Source organism: Prunus mume, linkage group LG5 (genome assembly GCF_029339155.1).
Source record: "Prunus mume cultivar Tortuosa linkage group LG5, ASM2933915v1, whole genome shotgun sequence".
NCBI lineage: Eukaryota > Viridiplantae > Streptophyta > Magnoliopsida > Rosales > Rosaceae > Prunus > Prunus mume.
In genome coordinates, this window is record NC_142702.1 from 24300586 (window position 1) to 24318666 (window position 18081).

At 36.8% G+C, this 18081-nt stretch overlaps 3 protein-coding genes across 7 annotated transcripts; 1 reads left to right on the forward strand and 2 right to left on the reverse strand.

The window, feature by feature from the left end:
• The first annotated feature begins 1567 nt into the window (after nucleotides 1-1567).
• Nucleotides 1568-7337, forward strand: LOC103332366 (phosphoglucosamine mutase family protein). Of its 5 annotated transcripts, none has more exons than XM_008235097.3 (18): nucleotides 1568-1706; nucleotides 2444-2668; nucleotides 2872-2938; nucleotides 3064-3247; nucleotides 3822-3874; nucleotides 4041-4129; nucleotides 4317-4553; nucleotides 4814-4878; nucleotides 5018-5078; nucleotides 5170-5287; nucleotides 5360-5441; nucleotides 5538-5610; nucleotides 5683-5744; nucleotides 6052-6147; nucleotides 6314-6468; nucleotides 6566-6662; nucleotides 6767-6844; nucleotides 6913-7337. In XM_008235097.3, the coding sequence occupies exons 1-18, from the start codon at nucleotides 1700-1702 to the stop codon at nucleotides 7021-7023; spliced, it is 1860 nt and encodes a 619-aa protein (XP_008233319.2). In that variant the 5' UTR covers nucleotides 1568-1699; the 3' UTR covers nucleotides 7024-7337. The 5 variants fall into 5 exon arrangements, with proteins under 5 accessions (XP_008233319.2, XP_088907856.1, XP_008233321.2 ...); XM_089051730.1 differs by having other exon boundaries at nucleotides 1573-1706; nucleotides 2444-2694; XM_089051729.1 differs by having other exon boundaries at nucleotides 1682-1867.
• A 746-nt stretch (nucleotides 7338-8083) lies between these two features.
• On the reverse strand, nucleotides 8084-10731 carry LOC103332367 (Acyl-CoA N-acyltransferases (NAT) superfamily protein). The gene is made up of 3 exons (XM_008235101.2): nucleotides 10455-10731; nucleotides 9701-10097; nucleotides 8084-8567 (listed from the first exon to the last, which is right to left on the reverse strand). The coding sequence occupies exons 1-3, from the start codon at nucleotides 10642-10644 to the stop codon at nucleotides 8279-8281; spliced, it is 876 nt and encodes a 291-aa protein (XP_008233323.2). The 5' UTR covers nucleotides 10645-10731; the 3' UTR covers nucleotides 8084-8278.
• Nucleotides 10732-11117: 386 nt separating this feature from the next.
• On the reverse strand, nucleotides 11118-17519 carry LOC103332369 (Zn-dependent exopeptidases superfamily protein). Its single transcript, XM_008235102.2, is given in 14 exon segments — nucleotides 11118-11418; nucleotides 11421-11591; nucleotides 11723-12080; nucleotides 12602-12714; nucleotides 12924-13033; nucleotides 13426-13582; nucleotides 13704-14226; nucleotides 14352-14516; nucleotides 14874-14993; nucleotides 15086-15160; nucleotides 15805-15882; nucleotides 16346-16502; nucleotides 16796-17034; nucleotides 17126-17519. Coding segments are annotated over 14 exon segments (2733 nt in total). The 5' UTR covers nucleotides 17438-17519; the 3' UTR covers nucleotides 11118-11263.
• Nucleotides 17520-18081: the final 562 nt, after the last annotated feature.

Consider the following 18081-nt stretch of genomic DNA (forward strand, 5'->3'; position numbering starts at 1 on the left):
ACTAGAATATGCTTTAGATTTTTTTGGTTGGTAATTACATGAACTCCCCTTGGGGTTTTAAATTATTTTCACAAAATCCATTTTCGTTGATTTTTCGTCTAAAGATTTATGATTTTATAGAATAAAAATTTCTTCAAATGACAAAGTTACCCTTGAGATTAGATTGCACATACATTCATTGAGGCTAACTTTGTGGTTTGGATAAGTTTTTTGTAATGGAAGCAACAATTCTTGGATGAACAATTAACGAAAATGGGTTTTATGAAAACAATTTAAAACATTACGGGGTATTTATGTAATTTCAAAATTCCGAGGGAGTTTTGTGAAAGACTCAAAAATAAACAACTAGGGGAAGAGTGGAGAGGTTGATGTTTTCCCGGTTCTCATTATCAAATCGCATTAAAAGATTAATAAGGATTAAGAAAGAAACTTTGTCATTTTTTCTCTTCGTATAAGATTTTCACGGTGCTTTTTGGGTGTCTAATTTCTAGGTGCTATATTCTACCAAAACAATGTGATGGGCCTTTGCCATACTAGCTATGATTTGTTTTGAATATATCATGGGATATAATTCTATGATTTATAGCATTAGTTTTGTCATTATTGTTCCTTCCTAAGTTTACTTGGTAGAGATTTGAATTTCGTATTTGGTTCTAGGAACCTAAATACGCACGCTCTAAATGGATGAATTTCGTATTGTTCATAAGATAACATTAGTTACTATAATTATGGTTCAATTTAAAAGCCAGACTATCATACCCAAATCTATAGTTTGAGCCAAGTTCCAATCCCCTTTTTATAGACTAGAGTGATTTACAGTAATTTAAATTATTACTTGTATTTAATAATAAAATATAAATAAAGAAAAACCTTTATCTTGGGCAAAAGAGTCAAAACATCTAATTGGAACAATTAATTTAAGACTTTTTTGTTCTATATGATTGGGTTAGCCAACAACCACACGGAGCAGCCCATTGGATGATTGGGCCAATTTGGTATGTTGCTTGGAATCACCTCTCGATCTAGGCCCTCTCTTTTCGTGGACTCATTTGATTGAACTCTTTTTTTTTGGGCGAAAACTCATTTCATGGATTAACCCAACCTCAGTCCTCCCCTCTTCTGATGCCCACCACCTGGGCATATTGGAGTTCAGTTCACCACTTGTGTATGGTCTTATTATTGTAGACGACACTTTTAGAAGATAGAGTTGATAACTCTACACGAATTGTCCTCCAGACTTCAACCAGAATATGTGGTTAAAGTTAAAAACCTACGTTTTAGCATTGAAACATGACAAAAGGTTTTTCTAGACATAGTTTGTCCTCTTTCCAACAAAAATGTGAGGTTGTAACTTAAGTTGGTTGTATTTATCGTCCACCCGAGATCTTAAGTTCAATGCCTCTTTTAACTATCACTTGTATCAAGAAACAACTCAAAAGTTTATTTTTCTTTTTCGGTACATAAAACACCAACTTTATTTCAAGTTAAGGAGATTGTTGGTAGTAGATAGCGTTACTATTTGTTGAAATAAAAACAATAAAATAATTGACGGGAACTTGTAGTACAACAAAAAAAATGCAATAGCCAGCTGGCGGTGGCCAAATATATGCATTCACCAACTCTTCCACGTTGTTCTGCTTGTATCCATCGGCTTCTTCGCCTACCTCTCTGAACGAGCGAGCGCAGTTTGGGTTATGAAATGGAAGGTGAAAGTTTTGCTTCTTTCTGTGAAATTTCATCTAGTATCCATTGCATAACTTTCCCATTTCATAAATATATTTTCTTTTTTAAAGCTCTTCTTTGCTCTGTGGCTTTGCTTTACGACAGTGACGATTTTGATTCAGGATCAATTCACTTCTTTCTGGATGTATGTAATTAGACAATATAAAGTTGGGTCCTTTAGGAATTAAGTTGCCAATTGATAGTTTGAAGTTCAATCCTAGCAGCTAGATTATTGAACATAAACCGGGTGATTGGTTTTTTTTTCTCTTTTTATAAATTTGAATCTGAAGTTGGTTTCGATTATTGCTTAATGAGTAGAATTAGAATATTGATAAAAGAAAACAAAAGTAGGCATTCAATGGTTATTTTAAGTTGTGAACTGTGTTTGGCTGACAGTGGCATGAGGTGCGGTTTATATATTCTGCTCAGATGATACACAAAACTTTATTGTGCAGTTCATCATATTGATAAAGAACTAATTTTAATGAAATTTGGAGATGGGTTTCAAGGCTCAAAGAAACCTTTAATGCGTTATTTGTGTGTAATTTATGTGGTAGTTATCAAAGGATTGGAGATTGCTGTCTTATAGTCTGAAATGATGAATGACAAACAGCTATTTATTTACACTCGTGGGGAAAAATGCAAGAGAAATAACATAATAAACTACCTTAATTAATATTATGACCGTGAAAACTGATAAAATTGTAAAACTTCTATGCAGCAATGTCAGGGAAGATTGTCGAAAATGTTTCTGTGTCACAGTGCTACCAACTAAGTAGGAAGTTCGACACCCATTATCAAAGGGACAACTTTGCCCCTTTTTTGCGCAACATGCTTCCCTTCCAGCGAGGGAAGTTAGCATGGACTGCCATTCCTTCCATGCAATTGCGCAACTTCTCAAAATACCAGAGCAGTTTTGTAAACCGAAGAACTGTTCACTGCAACGGTCTGTTCTAGACTCTCATTATCAAGGTTGATATCAGATGCAAAATTAGTGTTCTAGACATTGGGGGCATTTTTATTTAGTTGTTTTGACGGCCCAGGTTGCAAGTGAAATTTTTATTTTTGGATCTCTTACCAACTTTCCCATTATGGTTCTATAATTGTTACCTTTAAGATTATTATATTCATTTGGGATTTTCTTTGCAGCTGCTCCATCTACCGCTGCGGTGCCAAATCTTGATAAAGTTGATTTTCTGAAGCTTCAAAATGGAAGGTGACAACTGATGCCACCTACAGTGTTCTTCCAATTAAAAAATTTCTAACTTTCTGGGCCATCACAGCTTTAATAATTATTGATCTGATATATATTTCTTTGTGCACTGATGTTCTCATACACAGCGATATTCGAGGTGTTGCTGTTGCTGGTGTTGAAGGAGAACCACTCAATCTGACTGAACCTGTTTCAGAAGCAATAGCGGCTGGTTTTGCTGCATGGCTATTGGAAAAGAAGAAAGCTGATGGCTCACGACGTTTGAGCATTTCTGTTGGCCATGATTCTCGAATATCTGCGAAAAAGTTAGAGGTATGTCCTAAATTTGACATTATATTGGAGTTTGGCTTATGTTTTATATTTCTAGTTATTAAGTTTTTGGACTGATAAGTTAAATATGCATTATGTGTTACACACTTTCTTGAGTATATGTTTTACCAAGTGTCTTTTCAGTGCTTCATTTGGATAAGATTTTAGCAATATATTTGTAAACTCTATTGTTCAAATTGGAAAAACAAAGAGAAAATAAATGTTGGGAACTTGAAATTGCAGGTTCATTAGAAGAGGACCCATATGAAAGTAAAAGTATCTTGTTTGTTATGTTCATCAAGCATAGTTGTCCTGTTTAGGTCAAAATGGGTGTACTGCTTAGATTTTTTGGATTAGTAACCTGTCTTATATTTAGTTTCTGATAACTTTCAGTGTTGTACGAAATTGAACAGAATTAGACTTTTGGAAAGATATTTTACTGGCCTCTATGTGTTAAAGATGATGCATTGAAAAGTTCCACACTAAATAATTCAAAAACATATCTGGAAATTCTTACTGATAACTACTTTTATTTAAGTATTGACAATTTGGGTCAATTTGATAAATTATTTTCCAGGATGCAATTTCACGAGGAATTGCTGGTGCAGGTCTGGATGTTGTTCAATATGGGTAGGTGATGCATTTCTATGATTTTATTTTGTAGATAAACTCTGTTGCATCTGCAAAGGTAATGACTATTTGGATTGGAAGTCATGTTGCATGAAGATGGCCTATGTATGACCAGTTAAGTGTTGATTGCTCCGGATATTGATCAAAACTGTTTTTCATTATGTAGACTGGCATCCACACCAGCAATGTTTAATAGCACAGTAACTGAAGATGATGCTTTCTTATGTCCTGTCGATGGATCTATTATGATAACAGGTACGGTACACATGTTCATGTGCAAACTATGTGATATCATGCCACTTAGAGTTCTGGTCTTATTGTTTCTCCATAATGAGATATCGCAGGAGCAAGTTCTGGCATACTTTTGGAGATTATATTTTTTCTTTTCTATAAGTTTGGCTTCCCCTGATGTAAAGTCTAATATATTGTATTGTTTCAACAGCAAGTCATTTGCCTTACAACAGGAATGGGTTCAAATTTTTCACAAATGCTGGAGGGCTCGGGAAAGCTGACATTAAAAACATCTTAGAGCGCGCTGCAGATATATATAATAAATTTACAGCAGAAGGGTTGACGAGTTCAAAAGGAAAAGCACTTGCATCCGTAAAGAGAGTTGATTACATGAATGTATATACATCTGATCTTGTAAAGGCAGTTCGCAAAGCTGCAGGAAATATAGGTACCAAGTCTATGAATCGTGATTTTGGTAGAAATATTTTGCAGATGATCACTTCATCCCTAACATGAAGTGTGATGTTGGTTATACTTGACTTGTTTGTTCAGTATCCAACACCCTTAGCTCCTGCATCTATAGAAATTTTTTTACTATTAATATTTTATTAGGATTCTTCCATTTAATTTTCTGTGATCACCACTTTCATTGTCCTTTCATTTAAAAGACTGTCCTTTCAATTGTTTTGTGCTGTTATATAATCTCAGAGAAACCACTGGAAGGGTTCCATATTGTAGTTGATGCAGGGAATGGAGCAGGAGGATTTTTTGCTGTAAGTTTTCTTATTTTGGATATTGTTTTTTTTCCTTCATGGCTGTAACACTCTACTGTAGCCATTTATACTGCTACCATGGTAAAAGGGAGCTAACTCTCTATCAAGTTGATCAAGTTTATTATTTCAATGATATCAGGCAAAAGTGCTTGAACCTCTTGGGGCAATCACTTCTGGTAGTCAGTTCTTGGAGCCAGATGGTAATATTGATAATTGAACGCTGGGATATTTAAGTTGTTTATTCAGGGATCGGATTTTATTTATTTATTTTAAAGTTTGTTCTTGGTTCAGGTATGTTCCCAAATCATATTCCAAACCCAGAGGACAAAACTGCAATGAAAGCTATCACCCAAGCAGTCCTTGATAACAAGGCTGATTTGGGGATCATATTTGATACAGACGTCGATAGGTAAGTTTCTACTGACCCATGAAACATTTTTACTCTATTTGGTTGCCTCTTTCTGATAAGTGTTTCTTTTAGATCCGCTGCTGTGGATTCAACCGGCCTTGAGTTCAATCGTAATCGTCTCATTGCCTTAATGTCTGCCATTGTTCTTGAGGAAGTAAGATTTGTCTTCTTATTTTCATCAAGGCTCTTGTATTTCAATATGACATTTTATCTATTTCCTCTATTTATGACTACTTTTTTTTTTTCCTAGCATCCTGGAACAACTATTGTTACAGATAGTGTGACTTCAGATGGTCTTACCACATTTATTGAGAAGAAACTTGGTATGAGGAAAACTGAAAATGGTATACTTCTCTTATTGTATTGAATGACTGATAATTAGCAATTTCTTGTAGGGGGGAAGCACCATCGTTTCAAAAGAGGCTACAAGAATGTCATTGATGAAGCTATTCGTTTGGTGAGAAAGTGTGTCTAGTTATCTTGTTCACACCATTTATGATTTATAAAAACGAATAAGGAATAGAAGAAGACCTTGCATCCAACCCCTAGACATGTTCTTTCAAATATTCATTTTTTATTTTGTCTCTGTTCCTTTTGATCTTTGCATAGTATTTTCCTTATGCATATTGTTCTCTTTATTCTAAACGTGCATGTAAAATAAACTGTTATATCCCACCTTTCATTCTAGTGAGCGTTGTGTTAATAATTCTTGTCTTATTGTGTATTCTTTTTGGCTTTTCAACTGAAGTAGATATTGATTACAGAACTCTGTCAGTGAGGAATCTCATCTGGCTATTGAGACTAGTGGCCATGGAGCTCTCAAGGAAAACCATTGGCTTGATGATGGTGCATACCTCATGGTAGGCAATTAATGTAACACTATAGTAGGGCCTCCTTTACATGTTGGATTGATTGACATACAATCCCGTGATCTATGAAATTTGCACATAAATCTTTGTCTTTCTGGTGGGATTTGTTGCTACTGCTCCTGCTGTTTGAATTTACCCTCTATGGAATTATGTGCAGGTCAAAATTTTAAATAAAATTGCTTCAGCCCGAGCTTCAGGGCTGACTGGTGGCAGCAAAGTTTTGACTGGTCTTTTAGAAGGTCTTCAGGAACCAGCTTGTTCAGTGGAATTGAGATTAAAGATTAATCAAAGTCATCAAGATCTTAAAGCAGGGTATGCTACTAAATATGAGACTCTTTTAAGAGTTTGTTCTGTGCATCTATGCGCTTGGGTATTTGCTTTGTAATTGCTGATAAATTGATGCTTCTAGATCTTTCCGAGACTATGGAGAAGCAGTATTGAAACATTTGGAGAACTATATTGACTCAAATCCAAAGCTTCAAAAAGCACCTGTTAACTATGAAGGGGTAAGTTTCTTTATGGTTAACGTTGACTTTATTGCGTCCGTTTCCATTTTGGTTAGTACTTGGTATATTTCACTCCTGCTCCCCCAACTTACTCTTGGAAACAGGTCCGAGTTTCCGGCTATGGTGGGTGGTTTCTTCTTAGACTCTCACTTCATGATCCTGTACTTCCCCTCAACATAGAGGTAGGCATAACTCATCACTTGCAATCATTTCTAAATGTACCGCAACTAATACAATTTTTACACTGCAGGCACCAAGCAACAATGACGCTGTGTTACTTGGAAATGTTGTGCGTGCTGCTTTGAAGGAGTTCTCAGCTTTGGATACATCTGCTTTAGACAAATTTGTCCAGGCATCGTAAACCTTAGGTGTATTCAAGTTGGGAATCCTTCGGCATCTTCATGGCTCGAGATGTACTTCCTTTTGTTCCTGCGTTCTGCAACTTTGGCATTGGTTGTTACTTGTTAGGCACCACAGGATCTTGAGACATTTGTCCACGAATGGTACTAGAGCCCACTGTACAAAAATTGAGTTTACCTTTGAGGTTTTGAGTTATAAACACGTAAATAAAGTGGAATTCTAAGTGGCATCTAGTGAGATTTTCTATCTGCTTGTCCATGGTAAAAAGTTGCAATTTTGATTTGGTTTCAATACGAGCCTTGAGACATTACTCTATGTCTAGTGATCATGGCCTCTTTTTCCTTTATTCTCTACTTTTCAGATTTTGAGTTGATGTAGTACAGCTCTCGGTACTAGATTAAGCACTCAAACATTAGAACATAGAAGAATATAAGAGATCGAGGAGACGAAAATATAGATCGAAAGACGAAAGAAAGGGTAGAACAAGATGAATATCGGAGGTTGAGGAGGTGAAAATATAGATCGAAGGGATGAAAGAAAGGACTGAAATCAGAGAACCGAGAAGGAAGAACAAAAATCACAGAGTTTTAAGAGAAGGTTTACTCAATATCCAAATCTGAATTTTAAAGAACTACACGGGGTTATTTATAGCAAACTAAAATCTAGACATAATAGGATAAAAATCTCTTGCTTAAACAGAAATCCTAACCCAAATAAAATAGGAAACTTAAAACTAGAAATCTGGAAATCTGGAAAAATTAGAGAACCTAGGAAACTAACAAATATATTAGGAAACTTGTCCCATGGTTGTCCTTGGTTTTGGTTTGAAATCTTGTCCCCCGTTGCCGGGGGTTGAAGAAAACTAATTATTTTTTATTATAAGAAAAACGGCAATTTTGTGGCCATCGTTAGGAAGATCATTTGGTGCATGTAAAACCAGTCGTGTAACAGATAAATTTGGTGGGTGGTAGAAGTATACCTTCACAACATATGAAGAATGGGGGCAGGGGTGCCCATACCTGCCCCGCCAAATATCATCTTCCTGAACTTGTTGCCAGGGCTTTACAAATTAGCGTTGATCCAACAAAAAATAGAGTCATTGACAGAGTGCAATGCTACTAGACTTTTAGCCACACCCTTTTGCTTACATAATTTATGTACAACCTATGCTCAAACATCCTATTTCTTTTTGTTTTTCCCTTCGGCGTGTCTTTCTTGTCTGTCTTATTAGTTCTTCGCATGTTCCTAAAATAGTCTTAAGTAGCAGCCTTGGTGTTCAGAAGCTTCATCATGAAGTTGAACCTAACATCCGGAGCGGTCTTCGGCTGGGGCCAGTTTGCTCCTTCAGGCACCTTAATGCTTCTGAAACCCTGGCCTTTGTACAGCTTTATAGCCCCAGGATTGTTTAAGTCACAGTGCAACGCTATGGCACGGCAATCCCAGCTCCTGGCTTGAGCTTCTGCCTTTGCTATTAGCCTCTTAGCTATACCTCTTCGTCGAAATCTCTCCCGGACAGCAACATTTGATACGTATGCAACTCCAGTCCTGCAATTAAAACATCCATACATTTGTGTAAATAAGAATATATGCTAGATGAACGTAATTTCAGAAATATATATTAACCTCAAATGAAACTTGCCATACTTTATAATGAACATTTAAAGTCAACCAGTAAAGGGGTTGTTTTCAACTAAAATTGAACTCTCATATGTTACAACTGAATAACATGCTTAGCTCTCTCTTTTATTTTTGAGGCCGATGGTTGTTCTAGGCAATTGGGTTTAGCCACTCCCTTATCACTTCCAATGTATCAGATGAATCAGAGAGTTCTTCCCACTCTCAGCAACTAGCGTTCTGACAGTTTGGATGTATAACTCCACACGTATACACACACAAGAAAAGAATATTTGAGCTGCAGCAGCTGATGCACTGAAGTGAACCGGACACAGCCATGCATAAATGGATATGGAAGGAAACAGGGTGGGGGTGAGGTAGAGCTTGGCTTGCCATCCCATCCTGATACCTTTTCTTATTTCTCTCTAATATTCTTAACGCATCCTAAATGCATAATATAAGCCCACATCAAACTATCTTATTAGTACACATAACATTACAATATAGCATAAGCACCATAAATCAAAAGGAAAAGCAAAATGGAAGACTAAGCATAAAAATATTCGTATATTTATATTTATAAGACTACTCTAGTCTCCAGTGAATATTTTGGAGTATAGCCTCTGTTTGACAGTAAGTAACATCCATAAAACGGGCAAGCTGAAGATCCTGGGTTTGAACCTCAGTAATGGGAGGGGACTAGTATTGGAGGTAAAAAGAAGTATGGGGAACCAAATAATTCCAATGCAAGGACTCGACTTCGTCCAGCTGACGAAAGCTATCTGTGGTTCCAGACTAATCAGTGAAGAACACAACAGATGAATAATCTAACCAAAAGTTGAAGATCTTGTTCTTTCCGCTTTTAACTAATAATTGTTTGATATTACAGGTCGGAAAGTTATTTCACATAATAAGATGATAAACATCTGGTGTTCTACATGAAGTTACACAAGGTCAAGAAAAATGTATTTTCATCAGCTTCATCCAAAATTTAACTGTACTTGTAAACTAGATGGCTGCACGAGCTTTAAAAAGAAAACCTCTTGAAAGTGCAATGAACTCACCTTCTTTGCCGGAGAGGTCCTTTTCTAGGAAGAAAATCAGCAACAGTATCCACTGTCAATATCCCAGCCACATACCTCCTATTGAGACTGAACTTCCCATCAAAACCACCAATCTTGAAATCTTCACTCCCAAAGAGAAAAGTCTCATCAATAGAGTTGCCAATGACAGCAACGAGACAAGTCCTTTTGCAACCATTTGGCAAAGAAAATCCGGCTAGCATCGCTACCAGCCGGTCAATCCGCAGAACAAAATCTAAAGGGAAAGAATATTCAGGGAAGAAAGAGCTGCAGTGAGTCTCAGCCACCTCCCAACAGTCCTCTAACCTGGCCTCCCGGACAACAATCTCGGGAGACACTGTTGGAAATAAATCAGCCACTTGACTGGCTCTGCATACTCCTACAAGCAAAAACAAGAATTATCCAAATGGGATTTCAATACCCAAATTCCAATTTGAGTATATAATGGACAATCATTCAGCTCCACTATTTCTTACTATAAAAATATCATCTTTTTTCCCCTGCTCTAGACCTCTGTAAAATTGCCAAAAGAAATCAGAAAAAACCAAAAGGAAAATGAAATCCAATCCTGATGATCATTCATATGTACATGTGTCTGCAACCCAATAGAGAAGTCAACACAACTAAAATTGACAAAAAACCCAAAACTGCCAACAATAGTTCTCATAAACCAACATAGTCTTACATAGAAATCGAAGTATATATGTAACAAAGACAGAAACTTGGGTGTACCCACCAGATTTGGAGAAGGAAAGAAAAGAGAAATCATCATCCTCAGTGGAGGTGGAGGCAGGAACCCTAGAAGAAGTAGAAGTAAGAGGAAGTGGGTTTGGTCTCTTGAGGTTGAGACTGTTGAGAAAGGTGGTTTTGGAGGAGCTGTTTATGGAGGTTGGGGATACTGATATTCCCAACGGTATGGTCCGCATTTCTTGGACTCTGTGTTTTGTGTCTCTCTCCCTATCAGCAATCGCAGATTCTTTCTGTTTGGGTGTATGTTTCAGTTATGAGACTTCTGAGGGGCACCACTGTGTTGTTGACGCCAAAATTAACCAAGTTACCTAACCTTCCCTCCACACGTGTGCTGTGTGGGAAATGAATCTCTGCTTCTTTCATTCACTTCGGGTAAAAGTTAAAACCCATGTTTTTTTAACTTTGTTTTGTTAAACGGATAAAATCCATGTTCTGTGGCGTAAGTTTAAGCCTGTAAATGGTGAAGATATTGTTGTGTCATAAGAATGTTTGTAGGTTTCACATGCAAATCTTGGATGCGAACAGGTAATGTCTGTACTCAGACAAAAAAAACAGGTAATGTCTGTACGGAAATCAAAGGTTTTAATGGCATTTGGATGATTGTGTATTTGGAGCATCATGGAATTCACCATCTCTTCGCCACCAACTATATTAAAAACCCATACCATTCAATAAATAAATAAACTTGTGTGGCTGCTTATACATAATTCATTTTCTTTACTTGAATCTGAAAGTTCCTATGTAATTGTAAGTAAAGTTGTAAGTTACATTCCTTGGGTATGAGATTCAACGGACCTAAAAGTTAACAGGAAGGTTAATTAAAAATGCAAAGGTGTGGGGGGACGTGGACTTGCCGAACTGTGAACACCAAGGAGGAAGCTTAGAAAGAACTCTGTCAACTTTAGGCGTTACTATGTCCATATCAGTTCTTAACTTTAGAAGGGGAGTGCCTCCTCTCTCTTCCCTTCCACCTTGTGATCCAACCGAGTAGAGTTTTTCATCCAGAAGAGTGTCAGATCGAACCTTGTCAGTGCATTCTTTCCCCCGGAAAACTGCATAATGTGCCACCCATCTACACTGCTCATGTCACCAACCAAAACCAATTCCTCTGAGCTTCCTGCATCTGCGGTTATAAAAACTTGAGAGAGCTAAAAGAAGAGGGAAGTATAAAACTAAGTGGTACAAAACTGAACTCTTCAGCTTAGCACTCCATTACAAACACGAGTATCAAAATTGCGACATAAAATAATGTACCTTTGAATGTGAAATCTTCTATTTCATCAGCATTGATAGCAAGAGTCCATCGTGTTGAACCTTTTGTATCAATTAAAACTCGTGTTATTCTTTCATCACCACGAGTATCGCTATCGACGTGCATTGTGGGAACATCTGATTCACTCCACCCACTGTCAGTGTCATCAAAGGTCCAGCAACTGTATTTGACTGAAAATGTTACCAGATCAACAACTTTATCTCTACCGCATCTGAAACCTTCATTGATTTGCTCAACCTCCTTTGTCAATTTCCCAGGAGTAGAAGAAAACAGAGACACATAGGACCTAGGATCTTGTTTTTCATCGAAGCTTCTTGTCATATCTACAACATGAACAACCTGAGAACAATAAAGTATTTATAAATGAATGGTTGCACAGACATAAACTCACATACCCAGGGTAATCGCTGGAAGGCTCCAACACCCTAAAATATGTTGTGTAATCAAACCAGCAGTATCGACCTCATTTTTCAATTTAGGAGCTATTTAATGACAATCAAAACCACTAAAATTGTCTTCACTGAAAACAACCAAAAGCACTAAAACTGTGTTCATTGAAAAGTATATTGCCTTACCCAACAACTGTTTTAGTTTTTGTTATTGAAACCCATTGTGAAAAGTTTATTTGCATTGGTCATGCATTTTTCATTTTCTACAAACACTGAAGATGAAAGCCTCAGCTCAATATATTTTAATCTATGAATCTTAATTTCTTTTAAAAAGAGACAGAGACTTTGTTAGAACGGAGTCATATCCAATTAACAGGACAAACAAAATAATCGCAACTAGACTTTTTCATTAACATCATGAGTTACACAGAGGAAAACAGCTTTATGAGCTAGGTAGTAACAGAAACATACATTTACAGCTCTGGATGTGTCTTTGGTAAATGGTGGAACGATACCCAATGATACAACAGCAAGTGAGAGGCCAAACAGCAAGCAAGTTGAAAGCACAATCGATTTCTTGGCACCTAGAGAGAAATTTCGACGAATCATACTAGTTAATTTAAATATAAAACAAGGCGGTGAATTTATCTCCTCAAAGTAATTCAATATATATGGCATTATACACTCGACTAGAGAGCTCAACTAAACTGTAAAAACCCAACTTATTTAATTCGATATATTGCACCATCCACTTGAGAGTTCAACTACAATGTAAAAGGAGATAAACAGAAACCTGGAAGATGAATATATGAAAGGAGATAGACCAAAGTCAGGCACATGACAGCAGCAACATAAGTGGCAACTATAACATTCCCCAGCCAGTCAGGAGTGCCACCCGGGTTCCTGTAAGCAAATACAAGGAAGGTACATAGTTACTTTTCCAAATGTATGGAGAATTAAGCAAAAACACTTCAATTTTCAAAGTTGGTATGGAGAGATCACACTGCGGAAAAACAAAAACTGAGGATGTCATCTGGCTGAATGTGCAAAAACCTACAAAGAATTGCTTACACAAACAGACCATGGAATTCCATCATACACAAGGTATCCGATGACACCATGAGTTGTTGCTCTGCAGGCTTTCATAAAAACCATTGTTTCATTTCCAAATATATCTCAAGTGGCATGGACTGTAAAATTGTCCAAAAATACTTCTCACAAACGTGACTTCGAATAAATCCACTTCTTAAGAGTTAATCCATGCTTGTGGATTACTAGAGAACCACAAAATTTACCTGTCAAGTCGAACCACAGTCCCAATTATTGTTCCAGCCAGCCGAATAAATCCGCCAGCAGAAATTAATATTGGTACAGCTAATCCTATCAGCAGGGTTGCAAGTTTGAGTGGCTTGGGAAATCGAGCTGGAGTTAGAGTCGCTTCAAGAAAGCCATCTGAATAGTAGTGTACAAAATTAGTTGAAAGCAAATCCTAAACTAACAAACATGCTTCTCATCAAACGCATGGTTAAATCGAATATGGGTCAAGCTAAGATGGCAGTAAATATAAACTCACATGCGAATGCTGGTGGAACCAACCAAAAAAGAGCCAAATAAGACGATCCAATTTTGTAATAGGTTCCCAAAATGAGGAGAATGAGCCACTGAAGAGATCCAGATTTATAGAGCCATCTTTCAGCTTCTGATTTAATCAAATCTGCTTGAATAACAGGTGAGATCTGTTTCTTCTTGGCGTATACATTTGACAAATGCGTGTGCAGAATAAGATAACCCAAATATTGACCCGTTAATGCCCCAAGAAGAGCAGGAGCGGCAAATAACCCGACTACCAGCCATGGGTTTGCAACATATGGCACTGGTGAAGAAGATATTAGGGGTATAATGAAAGCAGCAAGAACAGAGAAACTCAATGCGAATATCCACATAAGGATAACACTAAAACATGACAAGGCCAATGAAATTGCAGCAGGATAACCACCCATAAGCAATGATGTAGTCCATATTAGAAGTGATTGAGCTATCACTGACTTATGAAGCATATTTGCAAAGTGTTGACGATAGACGACCATATATGTCCCCTGGGATTTCCACAAGGGTTAGAATCACATTGCAAACTTGAACTATTAAGGTCTCAGGAGGCCGCATGATTAAAACCAAAACCATCTAAGCAAAGAAACAAAGAAAAAGAAAGTAAAGAAAATACCAAAATATCAAAATATACAGCAGTGCTCTGGCCCTTATTATCCTCTTCTACCATTGTATTGACTTTTGGAAGATGAGAGGATGCAGCAATCTTAAGCAGAAAAGCAAGCATATTTTCTCCAAGATGTTGAAGAGATCCTAATTTAAGAAGCTCTAATTTGTCATTCTGCAAGATAAGAAAAATATAGAGAGTAAACAATGAATTCAACTTGGAAAACCAACTTAAGTCCCAGTGCCTTTCCCCATTGGCAGGTTGTTAGTTGGTGTCCATTTTTGCAAGCTCTTGGTTAACATTAATAATTAAATAGATGGAATCTTAAAGCCATTCCCGTCTTCAAAAGCAGATAAAGCTAAATGTAGGACATGTGGGCTAAGCACTAACTAACGTACTAATTCCTTACTGTAAATCTCACACAGCTAATGAGAATAGACTTGGGATCTCCTTTTTAAAATATGAAATGCAAAAAGAACTTTTCCAGATATTCCAAAAAAAAAAAGGGGCAAAAGGGAAGATAAATATAACCTTTGTATGGTATACTGCAGTATTATCAGCGTAAGCGAAGTCAAGTCCTGAAAGACCAGCAACCTCTCTGTATACTTGGAAATCTGTTGCAGATTTTATGGCTCCAGAAGAAAATATATCCTGCAGCACTAAAGTCACTGAGATTTGAGTATTTTTCCCAAGTACATACACATAAAAACTATATCAAAAATATCAAAAAAATAATTACAAACCTGTGCTATAATTTGGCCAGATGGGTATTTTGCTACTGCAGCAAAAGTCTCGATAGGCCAAGGATCAGGACCAGCCTATCAGATGAAGGAATATTCATAAGGGAAAAATTAAGCTTAAACACATTTTGATATGTAGACTCACTTCAAAAGAATAAGAAGAGATAGATTTAAAGTAAAAAGATCACATCAGTCATTTACAATACTTCTTTGAAAGTAGAGTATGCTATAAACTCCTAGTAATAGGACAACCACAAGTGAACGATCTGATCAATTTCATAACATGATGCAGAAGCACTTTGAAATTTACACTGCATGACAAATGTTAGACGCAGCCTAACACGGTTATAGGTAATTGTGTTTAAATTGCCAATACCAAGGCACTTGCTGACATCGAAATTGGAAAACAAGTTTAAGTTACAAGTCCCTATTTTCTCTATTAGGTTCTCAGATACATGGATGGCACAAATCAAAAAGAGAACCCAACTTTGACACAGTGATAATATAATTTTATATGTATAATGTCATGAAACTAGAAAAAATTGCAATTTCATCATGTCCTACAGTTTGTGGAACTAGAAAAATCTGACACCTTAACACGCCCCACCTGACAGCTTCTATGGAGGTCATTTACCTAGAATATACAGTATCAAGCACATAAATCATATCTCATAGGACATGTAAAATTGCAACAATACGTGAATTCTCATTACAAACCTTACCTGAAATATGCCAGACTTCCCTCCAATACCCATGGCCTCCAAATCAATAGCCAGACGAATCGATTTACTCCATGGATGCTGCACCAATAAAGTCAGAAAGAAATGTGTAAGAGATAAGCTTTAAAAAATACCATTTTCCAGAACAGATGGAGATACAACATATTTACACAGAGTAAAACTGCTTACTGAAAAAAAATATATATATATATATGCTTACTGAACTTCATAATTTAGATCTTCTGTATCTTAGAAACTGATGCATGAACTAAACAACTTTTTCACTGTGTGCTTGTCTGTTTCTGTGTTTCTTAGAATACAAGTAGATAATCAATTTTAATCATTCAAAGAGAGATTTAAGTCTCGCAAATGACTAAATTTCAAAATCAAACAACATTAGGCATCTTACACTAGAAAATGGAATAGAATGATTGTATAACCTCTTCATATAAAGTATTTGGCTAAAGCATAGAACAACCCCGCTCGGCTGCTGAAGATGTGAGAGAGAGAGAGAGAGAGAGAGAGAGAGAGAGTCCATATTTACCTGAGTTATAAAGCTATGAGCACCATTTAGACCCTCCTCCTCCCCAGTATTAAACAAAAATATAACAGCATGCTTAAATCCATGAGCCCATTGGGAAATTCCACGAGCAAGTTCCAACATGACAGCTACACAAGAACTGCAATCTCCAGCTCCTCCCCTGAAACGTGTATGGTAATTTCCTCCAAGTGTCAAATAAAGACTCTAAGACTTGTTATTGTGGGAGCTTAAAGGGATGCCATCAAATTCAGCTAGTGAAAGTATGCTCAAGGGCCATGACTTGAACCTAAAACTTACGACCTATATTGACTTGAAAATCCAACAAACCATGTAGTTCTTATTCACACAATTTGCCAACATGGTATTTCAGCTAGCAACAAAGTTCATCACTTTGATACGGAGAAACCAAAAAAGCAATGTAATTAGAGATTCAATAAGATGAAGAGAGCATACGTTGAGAAGACAGTGTCAATGTGAGAAGATACCAGAATGGCATTATCTACTGCTTCCGGTGCATACTTTGGCAAAATTCTTATAATTATGTGATTTAGATCCGAATAAACAAGTGTTCTGCCCTTAAACAAGCCATCAGCCATACGATTTGCTCCTGATTTGGCAGTGAACGAGTCCACTTCGACATCAACCTCCCAGTGAGCAGTTTTCTTGATCTTCTCAGCTTCTGCCAAAACATACTGTGGTGAAAACCCATGTTAAACCCAAGATTTTTTTTTTTCACAATAATTCAATAATTATGGGATTCATGAGGCAATAAGAACTAAGAACCTGGAGAGCTAGATGAAGAGCATCAGAGCCAACAGAGTGAGGACCCAATTGGGTCAAGGCCTTGACGTGTTCCAGTGCAGAAAACTCAGAAAAGCCTCTCTTTCCTGCCTGCTCAGCTGTCAGAGGCGCAGGCAGGCTCTCGAACTGGTAATGAAAAACACCCCAAGAGCCGTAGGCGATGGCCAAGAACAAGGTGAGCCAAACAAAGGGTGATCTCTGAGGCCTCTGTGCAACCCATGAAGGGGCAATTGGTTCTTCACTCACTTCTGGTTTGGTGGTCGCTGCTGACGTGCTCTGGGGCCTCCGTCGCATTGTGAACTCTCGTCCAAATATCTAGAATTTTTGTGATTGGAACTTTTGAATGCAGTCTTTACTTTGTACTCTACTCGGTACTCTCTATAAATCTAAAAGTCAGATATCCTTTTTTTTTTATTGAACGTGACACTCTTCAAGCGGACAGGATTTTAATCCTTATAAGATCCGAATTCGATGTATTTAATTAGTGAAATATGAACTACGATATCAATTTCATAATTTGATTATGATTTGTATTCTATGATTTTCAACTATATTTTTCTTTTCAATCCAACTCCTCATCAATTCAATTACTTCTCACCCATTTACGAATTAATAAATATGTCATCAATATTTTTTTTATTATAAGAGTGATCAAGAATAGGCAGAATGGAGCACTCATCTCCTCAGTTGCATATTTGAGCTAAAAAAAGAAGCACTTAATTGAACTACATTTTTTTTGGGTTTAAAGTAACTCCTATTTCTCCTGCAATTCCTTGCTCAAAAGAAAGAAAAAGTTATTACAAGGTAAAGTTAATTTGATTGGATGATAATGATACGATTTTTTTTGTATAGTTTTAGAGTGTGGCTAAACGAACTTTAAAATTAACTGAGTACACCCTATGATCTAAGTACACCCTAATATTTTAATCAAAATGTAA

Bases quoted from the DNA above. Each gene is read 5' to 3' on its own strand.
- LOC103332366 (XM_008235097.3), top strand. The intron at 5,079-5,169 runs GTAATATTGATA...TTCTTGGTTCAG, and splicing joins TCAGTTCTTGGAGCCAGATG to GTATGTTCCCAAATCATATT. The intron at 6,469-6,565 runs GTATGCTACTAA...TGATGCTTCTAG, and splicing joins CATCAAGATCTTAAAGCAGG to ATCTTTCCGAGACTATGGAG.
- LOC103332367 (XM_008235101.2), bottom strand. From the start codon at position 10,644: ATGCGGACCATACCGTTGGGAATATCAGTATCCCCAACCTCCATAAAC. The intron at 10,098-10,454 runs GTGGGTACACCC...TTTTGCTTGTAG, and splicing joins TCTTTCCTTCTCCAAATCTG to GAGTATGCAGAGCCAGTCAA. The intron at 8,568-9,700 runs GTGAGTTCATTG...TTTTAATTGCAG, and splicing joins GGACCTCTCCGGCAAAGAAG to GACTGGAGTTGCATACGTAT.